An 18,626-nucleotide genomic window follows, 5' to 3' on the forward strand; every position below is an offset into this window, starting at 1 on the left:
TTAACTCATGGCTTATCAGATTTGTATCTCAAGCTATATAAAATAAACTACTATTAAATTGAGTGATATTACATATATATATTTAATAATATACAACACGCAAAAATTGTTGAATTGATAACGATAGTATTGAAATACAATGGTGTAAAATGCAAAACGAGCCCAAACTGGGTCAGGTTTAGAAGTAATCTCGCGCCTGCTATAAACAGAATGAATATCTTGGAAACAAAGGGGATACTTTCATTCTTTCTGAGATAAAGATAACACAAAGAATAGTTTGCAATTAAACTTGAATGCCAAATAGTATTTTTTCATGAGTTAATTTAAAAAAAAAAAATCGACGTAGCAATGTATAGTCAAAGGACACGTTATCATCGGCTTAAAAATGAAAATTTTCTGATCTGAAAATCGGCGCGATTGTTTTGGCTTTTTTTTTGTAATTGTTTACAATTCAATATGATAAAGATATGGCAAGGATACGATTGATTCGTATCTAAAGATATTTAAATTAAAATAAGAAAATAAATCATACTCCACTTTTCTTTTCGACGGTTTAAAATCGTCTTGTACGATTGAAGTTTCTTTTTGGGTGCGACGTTCGAATTACAATATATGCAGGAAATGGTTTTATATCTGTCATAGTCCAGTCATTATAGACATTTGGAAAAGCAAATGAACCGAGAAGACTGATTTTTGGATATATTTTACGAGGAGCTGAGAAAAGCTTAACTTGAAATTGTCGACGTCGATTTCCTAAGTGCGTTCGGCGCCATCTTGAATTTCATTTTTTTGCGATAACTCGGCTGTGCGTTGTGATACGAGAATTATGTAAAGATACTTTTTTGTTGCTTCATTTACGCTCTGCAATTTAGGTTATATACAATTTCAACCTACCGTTGATGGTTATTGAGATATCAAACGCGAACGTGACGATGATTTCACTCATTCAGAATGTACCTGATCTCTTGTATCAGATCGGCTTGGCGGCTGGGAGTTTACAAAGACCCTTAAAGATGGAGTTGGCGGCAGATAAATCAAGGACTTGAATTAATTAGCAACACACCGGAACCCGCGCCAACCGACTTTTTGATGCTCACATCGTGCAAATGTAAAGAGAAATTCGAATGTGCCAGTGAAAACAATTTGTAAATTTCTGATTTTTTTAAGAAGAAACAAACTCCGGTAGCCTATTTAGATGCCAGAGTTTTTCGTATCAATGTTCTTAACATGAAATTTAAGTGGTTTTTGTAAGTTATATTTCGAAATATATGAGCGAATTTACATGCGCGCGCAGAGGCTATCACGAAAACTACATGATGAAGTTGCTCGTTAAAGCGATTAAGTCAGGTCGTTCGAAATCGTCGCAGTAGCATGAGAAGCAGTAGAAAGACGGAGAGGGTACCGCTGGTTTTTTGTGAATATTCCGGTGTACTTAGTAGTAAGCGTAGTCCTGGGCACCGACGAGTCTCACATACCTACCCCCCCCCCCTCCCACTTTACTGGGGGAAACGCGTAATGCGTATTTCTAGCGAGACTAGAAAAAGGTAGTTTGAAATAGACAACTTCGCACCTTATCTTACTATGTTTTTAAAGTTGAATGACAATTTTCAATTGTAAATATTTAAATTTGTAAGTGAAAAAGGAAAAAAATTGACGTATTGCGATAATAATAATTATTATAAAATTAATAATTACATTTTTTTTGCGTAATTAAAAACTATTTTTTATTACGACGAAGAAGTAGCGCATACATAAGTACACGTACCTTTTTTTTGGTTGTCGAATTTATTGAACCATTCATTATCTGTCTTGTGTTATGATTTTAGTTGATATATGTATATCGCTAATGATGCGGAAGAATAAACATAAGTTATATGTGTATATTATGAACACTAACGATGCATTAAATTATATCTTAACATGAAATCATTCTGATTTTATTTCAATAGCATGAAATTTTTAGGTTCAATGAACTTCGATTTGACTTGCATGAATATGACGTTGCTTTGGTTTAATTCATATCACACGAATAAACACTACATATGACTGATTCCAAGTTCCAAATATAAATGTTTTATTCAAAGACATTTTTTTTTAATTATAATCGGCCAGTTTGTGTCTAGTTTTTTTTTTTTATTACAGTAAATTAAGTAGTCTCGTAATTTTAATTTATTGAATAGCACATTGTAGATAACGTAACTTTCCACTAATTTTATGTATTTGTTTAATAACTTGAACTGAATATTAGAAATAGGAAATTTGTCAGCAATTTGAACATATATATATTTTTTATAACAGCTGTTACAATCAGGTAATTGATAAATAGGTACGTTGGAGTCCCGCAATAATAATATTTTTGGTATTTCCGGCTTAAAGTGTGAGTAAGGCCGTATAATAAGGCACAAGGGGCATAGTATCTTAAGTCCCATTGTTTACGAACCAAAAATAGTCAAAAAATAATATAAAAGTGACAAGCGTCAATTTCACATTCTTATAAAATTATAAATCACAGATGACTCGGATCACAGATAATCGATTAATTTATATCATCTAATCTTACTCATCAGTTGACGTTAAACGACCGATTACTGAACGTCGGCCCTTAATCGGTCGATAGCACGTATCGATTTTACGAATATCGTCCTAAAATACGAACTGTAATCATTTAGCTTTAAATGATATTTAAGACGCATATTCTGAAAAAAGATTTTATATAGTTATTATTTTATTTTTTTTAAATCCTATTTATTTTAATATTCCACTTTGAATACAACTTATTTACGATTGATACCCTGTACGAAAATAAAGTATGTATACCATATAAGGCAGTTTATTTATTTATTTATTTATTTATTTATTAAGGAACATCAGCAGTCATACACTTACACATTTTATACATAAAAACATATTTATACTTAATATAAAGTGTGCGACTCTTTGACACGGCCACAACGTGCTTTTTTAGGTACAATACACAAGCTTATTTTTTTTCTAAAATAAATTTATAATACTAAAATACTAGAGATTAACTACTAACTAGATTAAATAAAGCAATAAATATTATAATTAACAAGTTCAGTATAATTGATCACGTTAATAAATAAAACGCACATACTTAAAAAAGTATTCCTGTTTTAATAAAACATACTCGAAACACCGGATTTACTACAGATTTAAAGCAGGTTAGATACCGCATGTTCATTGGATAATATGAAAACCGAGCGTATCACCTTTTTTAAACGACGATGTCGATTACGATGACGTCACATCAGTCAGACTTAAACATCAAAAAATTACTTACATTATCAGCCTGTAAATTTCCCACTGCTGGGCTAAGGCCTCCTCTCCCTTTGAGGAGAAGGTTTGGAGCATATTCCACCACGCTGCTCCAATGCGGGTTGGTGGAATACACATGTGGCAGAATTTCGTTGAAATTAGCCATATACAGGTTTCCTTACGTTGTTTTCCGCCGCCGAGCACGAGATGAATTATAAACACAAATTAAGCATATGAAAATTCAGTGGTGCCTGCCTGGGCTTGAACACGAAATCATCGGTTAAGATGCACGCGTTCTAACCACTGGGCCATCTCGGCTTCACAAAATTACTTACCGATAGGCAATACCTCCGCCTCGATTTACTTCCCTAGAAGTATTTATTTATAGTTTATAAAAGGACACTCACACAAACACCAACTACAGTAGTAGCGTGTTAAGCTTGTGCATGGCACAAAATTTGAGCACACTTGATCGGACGGCTTGTGGCATCTCGCCTACTCTAAATCTGTGGGTTTACATTACACTCGGGGTTAGCGCCCAGGGCGATAAAATTAGATGGATGAGAAAAAGTTTAATCTGCGCGTTATCTTTCAAAATATCTGAATAATAAAAAATGATGTAATAAATTTTTGTGCTATGAATCTGTCATTGTATTTATTTAACAATTGTGTATCGATATTTTATGCAAAATTCGATAATGGATCGGCAATTTTTGAATCCGGAACTGTATACTTTATATTCAAATTTATTACGGAAAAATATTTTTCCATTTCAAAAGACTTTAAGACGTAAAATTACCTAGTATTAACGATGACTCATGTAATTTCCGTTTTAAACTTTGAATTATCGCGTTGAATTTAAAAAGGAGCCTATGACCCGGGACTGAAACTATGTCTACACGAAATCTCATCTAAATCTGTTCAGCGATTTAAGAGCGAAAAGACAGAATCACTATTGCGAAATGTAAATAATATATATTTTTATTTAAAATTTTTAGATCTATTGCAATATTCTTGTGTGTGGACCCTGAGTTTCATTTGTAGAATACATTAAAATTCAATCGCAACACTAATGAAAATTTCAATCAATTGCAAACATCACGATAAGTTTTTAATAAAAACGTCAACCAAAGTCCCTTTAATTAAAAAGGGAAGAACTGTTACTGAGATCAATAACCACTGGAAGCCGTAATTAATTGCTTTCAAGGAGTTTTCTCGTTATTTTTATGCTCATTTCATATCAGTTCGTCCCTATTCGGTTTTCCTCGATTCGTTCCAACGGTAAGATATAGGTCTATTGTATATTCTGTGATTGTACCATTACTAATTACGCTTATGCGATTATATAGCGTGTCTGTCACTAAGAATCGCGGCTTCGACTGGTTAGTAAAAAAAAAAAAAACGTATATATAACTTTATCATCATTTCAATTTAAAAAAGAATCGACTTTTTAGTCCAGTGAAGTTTGATGTTTTTTTAATTTTATTTATTATGTAGGTAAATTTTAGTTTTTTATTGTGTTGAAATGTGTAAACCAATGTCTTAACTTAATATATACGGAAGATGATTTATTAGAATTCACTTAAGAAATATCGATCGCTTAGTGAGGCTACAAGTGTTACAATCACTTCCGGTTTCCAATCGGAAATAAATTGAAGCTTTAAATTTCTTTTTGATTTCTTATTGATACTTCATAGCATAAACGTTCATACTGCAAGTATAATAAAAATGTGATCTTTATTTGTGCAATTCAGAGATTTATTTCTTCAATATTATTTAAAAGAGCAAACCATAACTAAAGGTGCAGGCTTTTGTAGGTTGCGCAAAAAACCCGAGTGCTGCTTTTTTCGGGATACCTTACCGACAATGGTCAAGTCTGAAACGAACGAACGTCCCAATAGGTCTCTTAAAAAGAGGGGGAAGAAATCGCCAGATGACTCCCGATTTAATAACTATCCCTCCTATTTCCTCCACTTAAAGCTGCGTTACGTTATTCGTTATTAACTTAAAAGGTTTTTTGGTTTTACCAAATACAACTCACACAATGCATAGAAAATATCGATTATCAAAATTAAGGAAGAAAATTAGGGCAAACGCGCGAGAAGGTCAATTAGGCTACGGATTTAGTGACCAAGAGGAAACGGAATTTGTTTTTTTATATATTATCGTACTACAAATTTGTTTACCTGTATAGGAAAGATAAGTAAAATGTCCCACGGCAAGGCTAAAGAGTCCTCCCCGTTTGAAAAGAAGATTAGGAGCCCATTCTGTAACGCTACTCCAAGGGGTTGGTGACCGATTTTCATTTAACACATGCATGTTTCCTCGCGATGTTTTCTCTCACCGCCAAGGACTTGATGAATTATAAACAAAAATTAAGAACACGGTAACTCAGTGATGCTTTCCTGCGTTTTAACCCAGAATCTTTAGATCACATTCAGGTTCTTTAACATTCAATGGACCGTCTCAAATATCCACAAATATAGACAATTTATATTCCCCGACTATAATGGAATACAGACATAACAAGACAAGAAAGTTATCAAGTCAAAAAACAATAGCTTGCTATTAATGTTAACCTATATTTAAATTCTTTGTGAAAATTTAATCTCGGTTTTACATTTTAAAATACTTTAGCGTATTTCCAAAGCGAAATTAAAACATACCCGCTATCGCTTATACACCGTGCCATACCTTCAGAATTCCGGTTCATGCAAATATTTTTCATTGTTAGCTCCAATATTAGCGACACATGTTTTCAGCTATACAATACATACCATGTGCACGTAATAATAGGTACGTATATGTATATGTGTGAGTGTGTGGTTTTAAAGATTATTAATATTGTGAGAATGTGTGGTGTATATGCGTGAGGGTTTTTCTGCTACTAAGTTTTTTTAAACCTCTTTAAACAACTTTAATATTACTATATGTCGGATTTCCTATATGTGGTCATCTCCACCAATATATGTACATCGAAATGTAAATAATTCCGTTACTTGTTACTCGACCTGCAAATACATACACTATCAGTCACCCTTTAAATCGTTACACGTCCATATAATAAAGGGTTTTTCATTAGAATAAGTATTAAATAGGTACCTAGATGCAAGTGAAATCTTCGAACGCCAACCTATCCATTAAGACCTGGTTGGATCCGAATATGTTTGCAACAACCCCACTGTATAAAAAATTACAATATGAAGGGCATATACACAAAATATTTTCAGTTCGGTGAACACTACTTTCATAGAAGTGTGTGTGATTCAGAAATACAGTTTTTTTTTCAGAAAGAGAATAATTTCAATTTTAAAATTTATAATCACGAATCACCTTACGATTATTATATTATAATCACGAAATGATAATATCTTAGTATACGCATATACACAACAATAAGACCCCCGCATTTGTAAGACGATATACTTGCAAGATTGCAGACTGGCCGAGATTTTGTGACACAAGGCTAGTAATTGCACGTAATCCTATAGTGGTGACATCATGGCGAAGCGTGGGTGGTATACTATCTATACTACTATTTCATGCATTATTTTAATAGTATTTTCAATTCTTGTATTATTTAAATGTATTCCAATTAATACTAGTAATTGTTAGATTTTCTGAGTTTTTGGACAGCAATGGAGACATAATTGTAATGTCTCCCCATAGATGTTTCATTAGTCCCTTTAGGTAGAGAGCACCCAATTATCGTTTATTCAACCGATGTACATCAATACTTTGTATAACATTCCGTTACAAAGGGAGAATTTTTAAGCTTACTTATCTAGGCCAAGCCAATGAAGCAATACTAGGGTAAAATAACTTCAAAGGAATGACAAAAGTCCTGTGTCTTACACACTGGACTTTGATTTATGTTTTCTCGAAACTTGATCAGGTTTATTAGGTTTGACTGACGAAAATACATCGCTATTAGATATATAATAATTCGGTAAGAAAGTTAATCCCAAAACTTTCAAAAAGAAGATGTTATGTTTCACGGAGTGTTAGACGGAGCACTTTGGATGCTTAAATAACTCAAATTCAAAGCTATAAAACATTTTGAACTGACATTCTAAAAGGCTTACATGTTACTACTGGTTCCGGTTCAGAATTTAGACGCTTACACTTTAAAAAGAGAAGTATCGGAAATAAACTTTTAGGAAAACTTCTTCGGTAAATGATGTGATTGTGTAAAACAAGAAACCATTCATATTCGAACACTAAAAGAGGAATATTACGATTCTTAAGCATTACTCAAGTGTCGTAAAAGTCACATGACATAAACGTCTTACCAGACTTGAATATAAACGCGTTCAGTTCTGAATATTTCTCGCGGAAAACACGATTTCCTGGATAATATGAGAAATAAAATATATTACCACTTGGTACTTGAATCGAGAAATGAATGCATCTTCAGAATAATAGATCGTATACATCTGGCCGATCTTATGAAAAATCACATGTCAAGTTATTTCCACGCCGAATCTTTTTAATTTGTCGCTTACTAGCGTTGGTGTAAGCAAAGTCTGTATATTCACTATGTTTATTTGCATTTCGTGAATCCAAATTATAATAAAATCAAAGTCAAAGCCATACACGTTACACTTATTCAGGGGTAAAGAACAGGGTACAGGGAACTTCCATACGCGGACGAAGACATGGGAAAGATTAGTATTATTATAACATCTTATCGTCACACTCGCCGTGCCTCAACATAGGTCAACCCACTAGTCATTTAATCCACTAAACAACAATAGTTTGATTTGCTCTATTCCAGTATGAGCCAGTATTCGTATTAGTAATCATTTGGCACTTGGAAATGTCAAAATAAAATGATGTATGGTAACGATTAGTATAATAAAAGCAATATTTAACTTCCTTAACAAGATATAACCACTCAGCAGATATAATTATTTCAGAGTGTCTCTGTTTTTTACTGTTTTCGGATAAGTGAAACCTAGTGAATTATAAATACACAATAATATTACAATTAATTAGTCGTTCACATAATGTTACAAATTAATAAAACAGTTATATCGTGATAGGCGAAACGCGTGGGTTTTCTACTCCTCAGTAATCTAAGTGTGACCTTAAATCCTAGCAAGTTTTCATCTCGTGCTCAATCGTGAATGAAAACATCGTGAGAAAACTTATAATATGTGTTGGATAAAATTCTGCTACGTGTCCCAACCATACCCGCAGTGCAGCACCTTTTTTTTTAAATTTAAATTAGAAAATCGTACTCGCAACTGTGGTACGTGGATCTCATTCCCCCTAAAATTGGTACTGTAAGAAATATAATATGAGTATCTCTTATTTGACCAATGTGCCACCAACTTTAGAAACCAAGATTTGACGTCCCTTGCGCCCGTAGTTACACTGACTCACTTACCATTCAAACTGGAATACAACAATAGTAGTACTTATTGCTATTAGGTGGTAGGACATATGAATATTGGTATCCTACACAGACCGGTTTACTTAACTAAATAATTATTTCGAAACCTTCTTTAGTGTGTGTGTGTTTCACTTAGATATTTTGGCTGTTTCTCACTGATACATATCATCTTAAATTAACACCCATCTACTGTTACCATATTTACTTTAAGTACTTTTCACTTGTACTTTAAGTAATATAAATAGCCAACGACGTGATTAAGGTGTGTTGCTTCGTACAATACACTGGCTTTATCAATCTTTTGACTGGAAAACAGCTATGGAAGTAGTACTATTTAGCAGCAGAATAATTGATAAATTTGTGGTACCCACCCAGACGGGCTTGAACGATGTTCAACCACCAATTAAAACCAGAATCATTATTGTATCGTGTTTATTCAACCTATAAATAGCTTGAATGTTGAATTAATTTTATCATAATGTAATACAATATTAACAACACAACAGTCACGCGTTAGAATAAAATAAAACCCTTTACTTTACAAGCCTTTACTTTAACTAACACGCATCATAAATTTTAAAAAGCTATAATTGAAATGAAACGAAAATACACCCTACAGGAGTTCATTATATAAATGTTAGTAAACTTAGTAAACCATAAAAGGCTTTAATGATATTTATATTATCGCGAATAATACTAAAATTGCTATGAATCAATTAAATCATACTTCGGACCAAAATAAAATATGTATTCTTTTTAAATCGTTACTGATCAATATTGTTTTTTTTTCTTACTACCATACAAAAGAGGATATTAGATAGATTGAGAGTTTCTTTCAGTTCAATGATTAAAATATATCCAATATATAGTAAATAAATGCTTCTAAATCAAAGAGATATAAATCTATTATTAAGATATAAATTATAATAAGCCTATTAAATATTATACTATCAATGCGTAAGTTACTCTGTCTGTTACCTCTTCACCCTTAAAACGGTTAAAACGATATAGATGAAATATATTATAGGTTGTGTCCCTGGGACGGCGATCAGTTACTTTTTTAATTATAATATATAATTTTTTTTTTAAATATTGGACAACGTCACATACATTACTCTGATCCCAATGTAAGTAGCTAAAGCATTTGTGTTATGGAAAATCAGAAGTAACGACGGTACCACATACACCCAAGATAACATAGAAAACTAATGAACTTTTCTACATCGACTCGGCCGGGAATGGAACCCGGGCCCTGGAGTGGCGTACCCATGGAAACCGGTGTACACACTACTCGACCACGGAGGTCGTCATATCGTCAATCCTCGAGGGGGTAAAATGGGGCTGATGGTTTGTGTGCTATAGGTAAAGTTCTTGCGCAAGTAAAACCGCAGTTCAGCTAGGTGTTTATATTTTGACAAAGAACAAAGAGTACAAAATATACTCTATTCTAACCATATCAGCAAAGAAGCCAAATAAACATAATTTGACAACAAATTGACGCGACATCATTGGTTGAGAGCTTGATTATAATCTATGATATTCACTATGGATTTGCGAAAAAATGGCGTTTTGAACGTCGACGAAACTGTTATCGGAATTTTGAAACTAAAATTAAATTGGATATAAGTAGTAAAGTGTAGTCTTGTATGATAAATAACGATATATATTAATCATATACTCTTAGTAGTGCACAATATAGCTGTGTTATTAACAAATCGCATGAAATGCGTAAATCTAGGGTTCGTTTATTTTTTTTCCTACTTCAATTGAAATAGGCTATATATGTATATACGATAAGTTTAAGTGCATTGACCTCAATGATTACATTACAGTGTTCACAAACACTAACAATTAATACCACAAATAAATAATTTCATTCGTCGAACTTCGTGGAATATGTGGCGGGTAGCGACAACACCATTTGCGCTTGTATTTTTTGTATCAACCAACTTTGTTGCCAAATGCGAAATAAATTATAGCGTCGAAGTTTCGATAGCGCCATATGGAACCTTTGTCATATTCCAATGTTTCAACGATAACTCGAACTATATTTATTATTCACTAGTCCTCGGATAAAGAGAAAAACTTTACGATTTACCAAAATATCTTTCTCGATGAAATATTGAACTGTGTTCGTCAGTTTGGTACGATTCTTTGTGGAGAATTGTTGAAATTCACTTACAGAACGGCTATAAAACTTGAAATAATATGATTATATAATATGAACGAGCATGAAAGTAAATAAATGTCCCATGAACAGTGGCTCTTCCTTGAGAAGCAATAGGAACCTACAACGTCGGAATACTACTGTTATGCAAATTTATAAATGAGTATGAGTTATCAGAGCATCTTCCGCCTTATTTCTTTCATTCCAGGACAAAATGATTGTCGGTAAAAATCTGTTATCAATGCTCCTGAATATTTTAATTTCAGCTCCTCTATTAAACACATTACCGACCAGAATCTATTTAGTTATCTAAACTATCGAATGTCTTATATAAATCCTGTAATGTTTCTTATTTATTATTTTCAGAAACAAGCCATGCTTGTAAGGCAATTAGAAGAAGAACTCCGTCTACGCATGCGCCAGCCTGCTCCTGAATTACAACAACAATTAGAGGCGCTTTACGCTGAAAACGAACATCTTCAGAGAGAGATAGCAATATTAAGGGATACTATTAAGGTACTAATGTCAAATTTAAGTTTTCGAGGACGTTAGAAGACATAAAACTGGAATTCCACCGCAAGAAAAATATAACATCACTAGAAATACTTTCAATAAAATCTACAACACAGCAAGTAGTAATTAATAACCTACAGAAGCTCCAATATTTATTCTGGAAAGTCTGATATTATCAATAAAATTGTCTATAGAAATGACTGCGTAATTTCGCTTATGACTTTGCTTCCTTACAAGATCTTAAAGCAAAAGTAACTTTTGTCAATAAAAGCCAAGATTGATACGAACTGCTCTCGTATTTAAGGTCTGCGAAAATAGTGGACTAATAACAAACTAAATTAACCTTTTCCCTGTCCTGTGTACCATATAAGATTATTTTTTAAATATTATATCGGCTAAACGGACGAGGCACCTTGTTAATAATCACTTAAAAGCTGTAACTTTTTAATAGGAATTGGAATTGCGGATTGAGACTCAGAAGCAAACATTACAAGCCCGAGATGAAAGCATCAAGAAATTATTGGAAATGTTGCAAAACAAAGGAATGGGTACGTGGTCATGTTTTAATTTAGCAACGAACCTTAAAACTGATTAATCATCGTACTTTAACAGTACATAACGATGAGGATACGTAACTGGGACTTTTTCCAGGTAAAGAAGAGGAAAGACAAATGTTCCAGCAAATGCAAGCAATGGCACAAAAGCAGGTAATTGTCGTTACATTATTGAATGTCGTGCTGCATGCTTACCCAGAATAGACTTTTTTTCGTTTGAATATTTATATCGTTGGAAAATTTTCTATTCTGCTACTATTATATATATCCTACACCGTGTTACTTAGCCGTATGTTCTGCACGTCACTGCTTCCTCATGTTTATGTAACAGTATTATATTACACATGGGCGTTTTATTTTGTGATACCTTTATCAAACACTGTTTCTCTTAGAGTTGCTCTTGATAGTTTCATTTCATTCATTTGTCTCCGGCCGAATGTGACTGTCGCGTCGCTTCTATGTGTACAATCGACCTATTACTCTTTTTCTCTGGCTTCATTCAATTCTGATCAAACTTTCGCTTACTCTTCACGGTCTCTGTTACACTTCGAGCTTGTTCCCCCTGAGCACTTTTTTCATTCTTATCGATTCTTCCACCTTCACGTCGACCTTCAAAATAAAAGAACAATATTTAAAACTGAAACCCTCCGATTCGGCCTAAAAACAACAGATTTAAAAAAAGAGCGACACGAACACCGACTCACGACATTGCATGTTTAGCTCATTATGTCCCCGTCACATGAACCCTAGCGAAGACCGTCTCGTGTAAATTTCATTGGTTCAGTTTGAGCAATCATTAAAATTTGTGTACCGCCTTGACCTGGGGCTGCGCGGGCTCGGCGGGAGGGCGGGAGTATTAGCAGCGCAGCCCCAGGGAGGCGCGAGGCGAGTAGTCGGGTGGCGTGTAGCGGGCCGGGAGGCCGGGCCGGGCGGCGGCGCGGCTGACCGACTGGCGTGTGGCAGGAGCTCAAGGCGACGGCGGACACGCTGCGGGCGCTGCAGGCGCAGCTGGAGCGTGCGCTGGCTGCGGCCGGGCTGCCGGGCGGCTCCGCGGGCGCCACGCTCACCGCCGTGCTCGAGACCAAGGAGGCGCGCATCGCCACGCTGGAGCGGCAGGTCGCGCTGCTCGAGAGCGAGCTGGCCGCGCTCGGCTCCCCGCCGCCGCCCTCGCTCGCGCCCTCGCACGCCTCGCTATACGATAAGGCCGACCCTCCCTTCAAGCGACAAGTAAGTTTTCTGCTGAACGACGTGCGCATCACCAAGGACGGGCGCATGGTCGCGCCGCCGCGGCCTCGCCCCATGCCGCGAGCCCGCGCGCCCCGTCCCCACTATAGCGCCACCACGCTGTGACCGCGCCCCGCCGCGCGCCGACCGACGATCCCGTGTCAATTTATCGCTTTAAGACCGATCTTAGCCGAGTTGTCGACTCGAAATATTTTTGTGTAAACTTGTTCATTGTTAGAGCTATTTTTAATTAAAATATAAGAGATTATATTCTTGAACAGTCGATTGATATTTTTGTTAAGTAGGGTTCTAGGTGCGATATTTTAGATATATAAAATTTATGGTTATCGAAACGTGTGAGTTTACGTTAACACCAATTTGATGATTTAGAGACTGTTAAATAAAGACTGTTGAGGTCGTATGCATCGAGCGAGTTCGGGTGCGTTTTTCTGAAATTCCTGATCTAATCATATTCCGCTTTCGGTGTTGATCGCAATTCATCGTCCAGTATATAGCTTTGGTCCCGTGCCACTCATCACTAGTCTAGCTCACACGACCCGGCCTCTTCATGTAGTCGCCATGTTTCATGAGTCTCTGTCACAGTATCGGTAGATAAATGTATCACAACGTAGGCGCCCGTGCATCGTCGGCATTTAATTCTATTAGATATTCACCACTGGAAAACTTTCTACTTATGCTCATTTAAGCTTCAATATTTCATATTCTAGAACTAGATAAATTGGAAAGTTTTCCAGCGTTTGATGTACGTTTTTCTATATTTCATTGAATTTGATGAATTTTTGAATTTTGTCTGAGTGTTAATTATAAACGTGATATTATGCATGTAAAAACATTTAAGGTATATAATATGTCTTCCATGGCACTAAGTCATATAATTGTTAGATGCTGATAATATTTCTTTAATAAACGATTAATACTAATGAGCTTGCGTCGCTTTATCATCGATACTAACATCAACTTAATCCTTCTTTTGGATGGTTTTAACAGTTTTGAGATGTAGATTAAATTTAACATCAGTATCATTTCCGCCATCACTATTTGCCTTAGTAGATAGATTTTATCTCGTTTCGATTTGTCTTATTTTCAATTCTAAGACTAATCTTCTGTTTGAATTTATTTAATTCTATACAAAATTTCCTGTGGATGGTGGTTGAGCAGTTGGATGAGTTTCGTCTGGAGATACAAAGGCGGGACCAGGAGATCTTGGCCATGGCGGCAAAGATGAAAGCGTTGGAGGAGCAACATCAAGACTACCAGCGTCATATAGCCGTCCTTAAAGAATCGCTTTGCGCTAAAGAAGAACATTACAGCATGTTGCAAACTGACGTAAGTTAAATAACAATTAAAAAGCAGAATGTGTTCTCAGTTGATACTATATAATTTATATAAAAGCACTTTGATAATTTAAAAAGTCATAAACTTTCAACAATATGGGAGAAATCGTTGTTGTACTAATCGTAATAATTAATAATAATAATTTCTTTATTTAGGTCGAAGAACTTAAAGCTCGTTTAGACGAGAAGAGTAGAATGGTTGAAAAGAAAACAGCAGCAGCTCTTGCAGCTGCCCACGAGCTCGCTGAATTGAGAGATCACTCTGAGATCAAAGATAGAAAAATAAACGTGCTGCAACGAAAGGTAAATGCTTGGTGTAAGAGATTATGCAGATAAGATATAAAAAGCTAGACTAGTTCTTGGCAGCGCTAGATTTATTGTAAACAAAACTACCACGATTCAAATCTATTCTGAGATTTGTTTAATTTTTTGGCTGTGAATATGTTTTAAATACAGAATATTTATTAAACATTCCCATTTACTATTTTACTATAAACCAGAAGGCTTACGATTTAATGTCATCTATTTTGGAATATAATATTTTTATTATAATTTTATCCGTTGATATATTTATATAATAAGTTCCCTTTGCACTCAAAAAGCATGTAGCTATTACCAATAATAATTGATACCGAAAAAGATTGAGACTAAAAATTATACTTAAACTCTATTCAAGAGCCATGTGATTTGTAAAATAATTTTGCTGTATACTATATTTACATTACATTTCCAAAAAAGATAAAAGTTTATGAATTTTAAAGTAAAAACATATTTTTCTCTAATGGCGCTATTGTGTGCTATCTTATAATGTACAGTTAGGTGTTTTCTAAAATTTTCATTCATTATTTGTATTCTATTTGTTTATAATATTTTACCAAATATATTTATGTTTGTCATTTGTTTTTTTATAGACTAAATCGAACCTTTAACTTTAATACATTTTATATTGAAATAAGCTTGAATCATTATTTTTAGCGCACCAAAATACATATATGTATTTTTTTAGTATTTAAATATTATTCTTTTTGTAATATATTTAAGTAAATTTATTTAAATACCCATTCTATTATTTGTTTTCCTTTACGTTGTAGTGCTAGTGTTTTATATTTTTTTTATTATTTCAAAGGTATGTTTACTTTTTGTTTTTGTTATTATGCTTTATTTTATATTTTATTGCTTTTATTTTGTTGAACAAAATTAATATATAATCGTAACTACAAGATTAAATTTCTTTTAGATTGAGAATCTTGAAGATCTTCTGAAAGAAAAAGATAACCAAGTAGACATGGCTAGAGCTAGACTTAATGCCATGCAAGCCCACCATTGCTCCTCCGAAGGTGCCCTTTCCTCCCTTGAAGAAGTCATTGGCGATAAAGAAAAGCAAATTCAACAGCTAAGAGAACAGAGAGACAGAGCCGAACACGAGAAAAATGAAGAAAGAGAGCTACATGAAAGAGAAATAGCTGATTACAAAATGAAACTCCACGCTCTTGAAAGTGAAGTAGAAAAACTAGGTGCCCGGTTAGAAAGAGCGCAAGCTGAAAAGGACAGGCTTGAAGCTAAACTAGAAAGCTCTCAATCTGAACTCGGAAAGTCAAAGGCCGAGTTAGACAAAGCTGCAAGTGAAGTTGGTAGATCGGGTGCTGACTGGGAAGCAGCGAAACAGCGTTTGGCTAGACTCGAACTTGAGAATGAACGTTTGAAACATGAGTTAGAGCGATCCCAAACAACTTTCGGTAGAAGTACGTTAACAACTTCTCAGGAATTAGACCGAGTCCAAGAGAAAGCAGATAAAGTGTCAGCAGAATTGAGACGAACTCAAGCAGAACTAAGAGTCACACAAGCAGATGCTGAAAGAGCTAGGTCCGAGGCTAGTGCGCTTCAAGATAAACTAGAAAAGTCACAGGGTGAAGTGTATCGTCTTAAAGCAAAACTTGAAAATGCACAAACTGAACAAGACAGCCTCAAGGAAGAATATGACCGGTAAATATATTAAAGTGTTTTTAATAACTAACTTTGTTTGTTTCAAAATTATATCATCATATAACAATATAATATCGAGCACCATTATTTAATTTGGTGATTGATTATGCGTGGCATTGCAGTATAACTTTTGTACTTTTCAAATATTAATTTTATTAAAGTAAATCTCCTGATATCAATTATGAACTAACAATCATACTTACAAATATTTCATCATTAATTAATATCGTGCCGAGAGATCCCGTTATCTCATTTAAGATAACTAATTTTCGCTTGATCGATTAAATAAAAATAATGTATTCATAAATAAACTACAAAACTAAATTTTCTTTTTGAGCAAACTCCCAAAATCCTACGAAGTCTAAACTTTGAAATAAAACTAGTTTTTTAACGGATTTAATCGCGTATATTAATTATTTTATTTTAACATCCCGACGTTTCGAGCAGACTTTTTCGTGGTCACGGGCAGACTGCCCGTGACCACGAACACTGCAAAGTGCTCGAAACGTCGGGATGTTAAAATAAAATAATTAATATACGCGATTAAATCCGTTAAAAAACTAGTTTTATTTCAATGTGTAATAATCGCGAAAATCTAAGACAACATTAAGTCTAAACTTGTCATCGCGTCGTCTTAAATAGATTTTTTTATCATCAAAAACATTTTCCTTATATTATAGTTTATTATCATATATTCTTAATATATATATATATATATATATATATATATAAATTCATAAATAAGTAAATATTTTATTATATAAACTTCCATCGAAAGGTAATCTCAGAAAAGTCATACAAAAATATCGCACTAATTTTTATCCTCTTGTACTAGTGTCCAATCATCTGTCAGTCGTCTCCATTCCGAGCGTGATAAGGCAACAGCAGAACTAGACAAGGCAAGAGAAGAACTAGAAAGAACTCAAGCTACCCTAGGCAAAGCGCAATTACAGCAAGACAAGCTACAAGCGTCGCTTGATTCCGCACACTCAGAGATTGATAAACTTCAAGAGAAGTTAGACAAATCAGCTGCTGAAGTAAGAAAGGTACGTGTGTATTCAACAATTAATATAAATCAAGTTATTACTTATCTATAATGTATAACAATCCTTCCAACGTAATACGGTACATAGGTAACGTAGATTTCTAGAAATCAAATGTCAATTAATTTAATCGTGTTTTAGTTTCAGTTAACTACAATGTTATTATTATACGGTTTCAATAAAAATATTGTTCTCAAGGTTGTAATTGACGAACTTTCAGATTTGTTTAATTTACAAGGTTAAAATTATCACGAGCAAGAAATATTGTCCATTACGTATGTCCTAATGCGTGCTAGTCATTACTCTACCAATTTAAATATCTTATTATTCAACAGTTGCAAGTGGACCGCGAAAAATCAGCATACGACTTCGAATCCCTTCAGTCCCAACTCGACAAAGCCCTGGGTCAAGCGGCTAGACTGCAAAAGGAGAGAGACACTGCCCAACTAGACGCTGATCGGTTTAGAGACAAACATGAGAAAGCACAGGTAAGTTTAACTACTAACTAAAAAAAAATTATATGGATTTTGGACAATTTTTAAAAAATGGTATTCGCCCAGTGATTCTTGTGATTCGACCATAATAATTATTAAAGCTTTAAGGATAACGGGTACCTATAATATTCTCCAATTGTTACAATAACAACAAAAACAAATCGGCTTACAAGCCTCTGCTTGTAAAGTAACTATTACGTCTTCTTCTATGTGCTGATCTGATTTAATTTATCTAAATAGGCAATATTTAGATCAATCAAAACATTCTTTATGAGCCTATACTAAAACAAAAGCACTTTTGAATTGTCATGTTACTGTGTAGAATTAATGTAAAGCCACCACCGGTTCGAAAAATAGATTTTACCGAGAAGAACCGGCAAGATGGTGATCGGAGACTAGATGTTATTAGTTTACCTTTCCTACTCGTCATACAATGATTCATACACAATTCTTTCAAAAGATTTATATTATTGTGAATGTACATAATATTGTTGTAAACGTACTTTGAGTATAAATATCCTAGAGTCTAGATAAAAAACTAAATACAGTTGTGTAAAAATAACACAGAAACCTAGATGTACATCTTATTATCTAAATTAAAAAAATAATTCATGTTTAG

At 34.2% G+C, this 18,626-nt stretch overlaps 1 protein-coding gene across 1 annotated transcript in view; it reads left to right on the forward strand.

The window, feature by feature from the left end:
- The window catches only part of LOC125072841 (plectin-like), a 53,832-nt gene that overhangs the window by 25,990 nt on the left and 9,216 nt on the right, over positions 1 to 18,626 (forward strand). The window contains exons 2-10 of the mRNA XM_047683561.1: positions 11,208 to 11,357; positions 11,806 to 11,902; positions 12,006 to 12,061; positions 12,872 to 13,135; positions 14,294 to 14,479; positions 14,644 to 14,790; positions 15,725 to 16,470; positions 17,306 to 17,516; positions 17,849 to 18,001. Coding sequence (XP_047539517.1) covers positions 11,208 to 11,357; positions 11,806 to 11,902; positions 12,006 to 12,061; positions 12,872 to 13,135; positions 14,294 to 14,479; positions 14,644 to 14,790; positions 15,725 to 16,470; positions 17,306 to 17,516; positions 17,849 to 18,001 — 2,010 coding nt within the window. The remainder of the gene's footprint in view (positions 1 to 11,207; positions 11,358 to 11,805; positions 11,903 to 12,005; positions 12,062 to 12,871; positions 13,136 to 14,293; positions 14,480 to 14,643; positions 14,791 to 15,724; positions 16,471 to 17,305; positions 17,517 to 17,848; positions 18,002 to 18,626) is intronic.

Source organism: Vanessa atalanta, chromosome 22 (assembly GCF_905147765.1).
Source record: "Vanessa atalanta chromosome 22, ilVanAtal1.2, whole genome shotgun sequence".
NCBI classification, from domain to species: Eukaryota; Metazoa; Arthropoda; class Insecta; order Lepidoptera; family Nymphalidae; genus Vanessa; species Vanessa atalanta.